This window comes from Acanthopagrus latus, chromosome 5, assembly GCF_904848185.1.
Source record: "Acanthopagrus latus isolate v.2019 chromosome 5, fAcaLat1.1, whole genome shotgun sequence".
Taxonomy (NCBI): Eukaryota; Metazoa; Chordata; class Actinopteri; order Spariformes; family Sparidae; genus Acanthopagrus; species Acanthopagrus latus.
Window position 1 is genome coordinate 27,023,529 of NC_051043.1, and position 6,497 is coordinate 27,030,025.

The 6,497-nt window shown below is 43.5% G+C and overlaps 1 protein-coding gene across 1 annotated transcript; it reads right to left on the bottom strand.

Moving 5' to 3' along the window:
• Positions 1 to 196: 196 nt before the first annotated feature.
• Positions 197 to 4,370, bottom strand: selenom (selenoprotein M). The gene is made up of 5 exons (XM_037097696.1): positions 4,105 to 4,370; positions 3,355 to 3,390; positions 3,140 to 3,174; positions 2,944 to 3,022; positions 197 to 979 (listed from the first exon to the last, which is right to left on the bottom strand). The coding sequence occupies exons 1-5, from the start codon at positions 4,198 to 4,200 to the stop codon at positions 749 to 751; spliced, it is 477 nt and encodes a 158-aa protein (XP_036953591.1). The 5' UTR covers positions 4,201 to 4,370; the 3' UTR covers positions 197 to 748.
• Between the last annotated feature and the right edge of the window lie 2,127 nt (positions 4,371 to 6,497).

Below are 6,497 nucleotides of genomic sequence, written 5' to 3' on the forward strand. Positions count from 1 at the left end.
GTTTTGTGGGGGATTATTGCTCTGAATTGTCTCATGAAACACTTTTCCGCAGCAGATTATTCATCCTGAGTGTCAAACATGCTTAAATTCATAATCTACAAGTCTGCAGTGTGCAAAAATCTACATTTAGGAGTAAAAAAAGACACAAACATGAGAACATGAATCAACACAGAAAGGAATTAGACCAGAGATTAGATTATTTTTTCTAGTATTTTATTATTTTTTTACAACACTTCCACTTGAATCCTCGTATGTGTGTGTCAGTCCGACCCGCCAGGACATAAAGCATCAACCTCAAGGCCAGTCGGTTTTCAACCTGAGGCTTCATTCAGTGTCACAGCAGGTCGGAAGCAAACAAACACACAAGAGAACTCAAACGAGACCGCTGAAACATTATGGACCAAAAAAAAAAACCCCAAAAAACATACACACTTCCAGTCTTTGTGTGGGGAGTAGAAAAGCACTCACAACGTGGCCTGTTAGATTATTATTGCTGCAAAAATAAAGACACCAAGAACAACGTGCAAAATCAGACTGATGATCTTTCTCTCTTAAAGAAAAAAAAAAAAAAAAGGCTTTTTGCTGATGCTATGATTTTGTTTTGCCCCACGGGTTGATCCATGATCTGCTGGCTTTATTCTAAAACAGAATTTCTTTCTGTCGTTATCTGCAACAACCAGCTGGTCGTGGAGCAGCGACGGGGCGGAGTGTTACAGTGAGATTCCTACTTTTCTCCACTCGAGACGGGTTATAGATCAGTGTGCTTGGCTTCTGCCTCGGGCTCTGAGGAGGTGTTCTCCGTGACGAGGGACGCAGAGGAGGACTTGTACGCCGGCTCGTCTTTAAACGGGCTGTCTTTAGCCGGAGAGAAGCGGAACTCCTCCGGCACCTCGTCATCGGCCTGAGCCTTCTTGTAGAAGCCGAGCTTCTCCAGCAGCGTGTTGATCTCAGAGCGGGTCATGTCGGACAGGGCGATCCGCTGCGGAGGACACAATGAGACTTCAAGAGTAAATTTACTGTTCATGCTCCACGATGAGCTGCATTTTGTTCACAGTGATAGATTCTCAGCGCAGCTGCATGTGTTTGAGAGTCATTTTAAACTGGGTTTATATGGATTTGGTTTATTTTCAGTCTGTTGGACAGATGATGGTGAAGCTGGGAAAACAAAAACTTGGAGTGAGAGATGTTTCGAACAAACACTGGATGATGACGTTCTGTAGTGTGAACTATAACCACAGCAGGGCGCTCTGATGGGTTTAAAATGAAATGGGCCTTAATTATAAAAGGAAACATTAATACTGCAACACTCAATATTAGATATTAACAACTGGTCAAATAACCTCATGTATGCCATCTGTAAAGCATTATACAACAGACTGAGTTAGTGACTATGAAGCCAAATGTTCAGGCAGGGGTCCGTTGAGGCTTCAAGAGAGTAATTATCTGACATTTGGTGGCTCTCTTCATTAATGCTAATGTGTCTGCTGGGTGTGTTACTTAATTTCCACCAGTTTTCATGGGGAAATGTCAGCTGAGGGTTTTCAGCTGTGTGAACACTGCTCCCAAAAAGCAAATCTAAACCCTTGGACTCTTAAAAATTAACTCCATCATCATCCATGACTATTAATTTGTATGTTTTATTGGGAGTTGTCCTTCCACACACACCGGGAGTTTGTCTGTGTCTGACGCATTGAAACAAAAGCACAATTCTGTTTAATTAGAATAACATTGCATTGATCAGAGATACAGACTCCAGACATTATTATTATTTTGGCAAATGACTATTTTCAGCTGTAACAGGCTCATTCTACACTTTCAGCAACCATCACTCCTGTAGTCAGATGCCACATTGTGTTCGCTAATCTAAAGTTTATCACGTTAAAGGCTAATTGATCACGAGGAAACTCTTGTGCGTTCACATCAGCACAGCTGAACACCGTTGTGCCGATTAAAGACTGGTTGAGTGCTGAAGCGTCGGCGTTTTGGGTTCAATTTTAGTCTCAAACTGGAAAAAAAAAAAACAAAAAACAAAACACTTTGACACGTAACAGGAAAAACACAGGTGGATTTTCCTCATTCCTACGTCGAGCTAATTCCAGGGCTCTGGTGCTGAACATGCTCAGTCACTGACCTGGCTTACTGGGTCAATTGACAGGATGGAGCTACCTTCATCGCAGGTTGTTCACACCTGTGCTCTTCCTGCCTTTGACGAGTGAAAATGTCTGCTGTGAGGAAGGTCTGTCTGTCTACAGACGACAGAGCAGCTGCGCTCTGTCATCATCACGCCCACTCGCTCACTGTGAAAGCTCCAGACGACGACCTGCTCTTTCCATACATGGGCAAAATCGAACATTAAATGTACTGTTAAACAGGAAGCTGACGAGAGAAAATCTGTTGCATGTCCAGTCCAAATGATTTGGGTGTTTGCTCTCACACGTACAGCTCCTCCAGGAAACGAAGGTCCAGGAGATTTCAGGGTAGCAGTGCATGTGTGAAAGGAGCTCAAAGGGTTCAACATCCCTGATCACATTCTACATATATTACCTTTAATGTATTGTAAAATAAGAAAGGAAGGATGCATGCTTTTATTAAAGATTAGGATAAGATGATTGGGGAGAATTTCCTTTATCAGGATAATCATGAATATCCTGATTTTGAACTGTCACAGAAAGGACCAAACTCAAGAAGGACATGTAAATATGGTTTCCCACCTTTTATTTATCCTTTTAACAGGGGGACGATATGATTTATGAACTCCTTATTTAAAGTTGCTTGATTCTTTTTGCACAAACAGCACGTTCACTACAAAAATGCATGTGAAAACAAGCGATTCCAGCGTGTGTTGGTGCCTTTTAAGCGATCGCAATCGAAATGTTCACATCCCCCACCATGCAAAGCAAAATGCAAATATGTAAAACCTCACAGGTAAAAACAAAGACTTACATCCAGCTCTTCGAAATAGTGGTTCAGGAGGACAAGCTCAGGGTCGGCCCCAGGAATATGCTTCATCACCAGGTTGTGGCTGAGGGGGCGACGGTCAAGGAGCGACGGAGGAGAAAATGCTGGAAACATTTAACAGTGTGCAACTTATACACGGACATGTTTAAAGAAGGAGTGAGAGCCGTGTGTCAAAGGATACTAAAGAGGGATGTCCTGGACCACGAAGGCTTTGACCTGCAGGGAGATGTGGGGGATTAATGTTCGTCACTTAGCACTGGCATTAGCAGCAGATCTGAGAAACACTAGATGTGAAGCGTTTCTCAGAGCGCAGACACTCTCCAGCGTGGATTTACTGGCGCTCAGTGTGTTGTCTGTTGTTTTGCTCGGATGATTACATAACCGAGAGTCACTTACCTCTCTGAGCCTGTTCAGCTGTCATCCACCACATGTCTGCAAGGAGAACATACAAGGGACGGTTACCAGCAGATCTCATACTTTTGGGGATCCATCACCAGGACTCGGGGATGAGATAATCTACAGATCTGTCTGCATGTTCTCATTCTGCTGCAAGTTCCTGACTGAAAACTGATCTAGGTGTCACTGCAGTGTTGAATCCTTTGTAGAAAAACAGATTCAGGGCCTCCTGGGATGGACGCCTAGCCCAGAAATACGAGCCTCAGGTATTGAGTAGCAGGTGTGACTAACACAATGATAGCAAACAGGAGATAACAAGCTTTTTTTTTTTTCCTTCTGAGATGCTGGCAGGGTGGGGATTTGGTGCCACCCTGGGGGGAGAAGGGCATGGTTTCCCACAAAAAGAAGAAGGATAGAGTTACTGAAACTTTTGTGCAGAAATCCGACCTCCACTGACACACAGCCGGTTTATATACAGCTAGAAACATGCTTATTCGCAGATTTTTAAGGTTGTAGTGAATAAAATGCATTACAAACAAACACACTGTGTGTGTCTGTCACTGTGTACTCTCTGTAAACGCAGAGACTCCCCTTGGAGAGGCAGTCACGCATGCGCCCGGGACGGAAATGTCAGGAATAAAACGCATCCAATCACACATTTACCCGCATCAGACTCACATGTTCCTCACTGTGAATACTATACAGACTACAGTCACGTCTTGAATCATGGAGACCACGGTGTTACTGTACCTCCACCCTCGCCTTTGCGAGCCCGTCCAGCTTCTTCAGATCCACATCGTAAGCGGAGGCGCAGTGAAGCAGACCGGCCAACACGACCAGCCACATGATTCCTCCTCCCGGTTCAGATCGTGGACCAGGACTCTGCTCGGCTCGGCTCTGCTCGGCTCTGCTCTGGTCCCGGACCTGCAGCTACCTGCAGATGTGTGTGAGGTGAAGTGGAGCTGAGGACAGATGATGTGCAGCGATGTCACGTCCGGATCTCTTGCCACGTCAAATATTTCTGCCACATGAGAGAGAAGGAGGCGTGGAGACGCAGCTGATTGGTTATCTGCGAGATTCCCATCAGCATGCAGTTAATCCCATAGATTTGATATGCAAACCCCTCACAAATGTTTAAAGACGTCATATTATGCACATTTCCAGGTACATGCTTTTATTTGCGGGTCCTAGTAGAACAGGTTTACATGCTATGACTTACAAAAAAACACATCATTTTTCCCATATGGTGCATTTCTGCAGCGTCCCTGTTCACACTGTGTCTTGAATGCTACGTTTTAGCTACAAAGTGAGACATCTGGCCTCTGCTCAAGCTTTGATGAGAGATGCATGTATGTATTACTTAATAAAAAGCATGTACAAAATAAAACGTGATCTCGATTTATGACTATGACAGAAAAAAGGGACATAATCCTAAAAGATAAAACATATTTTTGCCATGTTCAGGGCAAAACATGTCAGAAATTCAGTCTGAAATATTTAAAAAGTAACAAAACTTATCAACACAATGTGGATGCAGTGACAACACTGTGTAAAACTGCTGGTTTGAAGCAGAGGAAGTGTTTCCTGCTCAGTTCCTGGTTTCTATCATACGGTATAGTGCAGATGAGTATTTCTATTATTGTGTCCACTTCCCAAATGTTACACTCCAAGAGACACGATTAAGTGTCTTTGGTGAATGTGAAGACAAATCAGACAGAGGAAACATCGAATGGATACAATGAGGAAACCTCGACACACACACCTGACCTATATACTACACAACACCTGTGTTTGTGTCAGCGTGTTTCATTGCAGAAAAGGAAAAAGAAAGACATGCTGCGCAGCTGGGTCACATAAGAACAGGCCCACTGAAAAGATGAAGAAAAGACAAAGAAATCTGGTTTTAGTTGTATCATGCAGAGTAATATCAACTTACCGCTTCTCTATAGAAATCAGGCCAAAGGTCTGCAACGTTCCTCGATGTTGCACTTATGCAATTATGGACCATATACTCCAAAATGAGTCACTTTTCATGACATATCAGCTCTAGAAATGCCCCAGTCTATCATGTTCTGGCCCATTATTATGTAGGAAAAAACAACAACCATGAACTAGACCTACAGCATGTTAGAGTCGACGTTACATCACGCTTCAGTGCTTTATATAGACAAGCTATGAGTTATTTTCCATCGTGTGGGGATACGGTATCTGTGCAGTAAGCTTCCAACTCATACTGCAGTAATAAATACACCTCTGCGTACTACCAGTAGCTTCAGGCGACCATCTTCACCACAGTTACTGTACCGCACAGCTTTCTCCCTAACACACACACACATACACACACACACCAGGATGCAGAGGTTTTGACTCATTCATTTTATAAAGGCCACAGGCATTTAAGAGGTCATGGAGACTGATGAGGTACCCTCAGGTGTTGCCATGGCAACACCTTATCCCGTTCTTTGGCTCAGCGTAGAGGTGATTTGGCCTCCTGGAGGTAAACTGGCATCAAAATACATTCCCTTCAGCAGTTTTAGTGCAGGATATTTAGTTTTCTTTCATATCCTGCTGAACTTTAGATGAAGCCGCTCGTTAATATCATCCATCATAACTCATCCTGATGAACTTCCTGTTCAAGTTTCCATCCCGAGTCTCACAGTGTGACAGAGACAGATTCATGTGTTTTGTGCTCACTGAGTTTGAAACCTTCAAAGAGGTCTGCGAGGAAACAAAGCCCTACTGCTGAGCTCACTCAAATCTGGTGACACGGCTCCTTTCAGCCTCAAAACATCGAACACATTCGTGCTTCCAGAACCTGCTCTGCACTTACGAAACCATCCCTGCACACTTTTAAAAAGAGGCTCCTCTGGCTGTCATTGTGCAGCTGTAAGAGAGCTTTCTCAACGTGCCCTGCAATCAAAAATATGTCACCAGATTGCAAAACGCTCTGAGGACAAATTGGGATTTCTTGAGCTTGATACACAGGAAACTGCAAAACTTTGCAGGTGGCTGACAAACAGACAGTAGGAATACAAGTTTATGACAACTGTTTGTGCCGGAGATGTTAAATGTATATCGTAAAATAGTTAAAATATACTATATACAGCAGGGCTTAACATGCATAGTAAAGATACACAGATGTA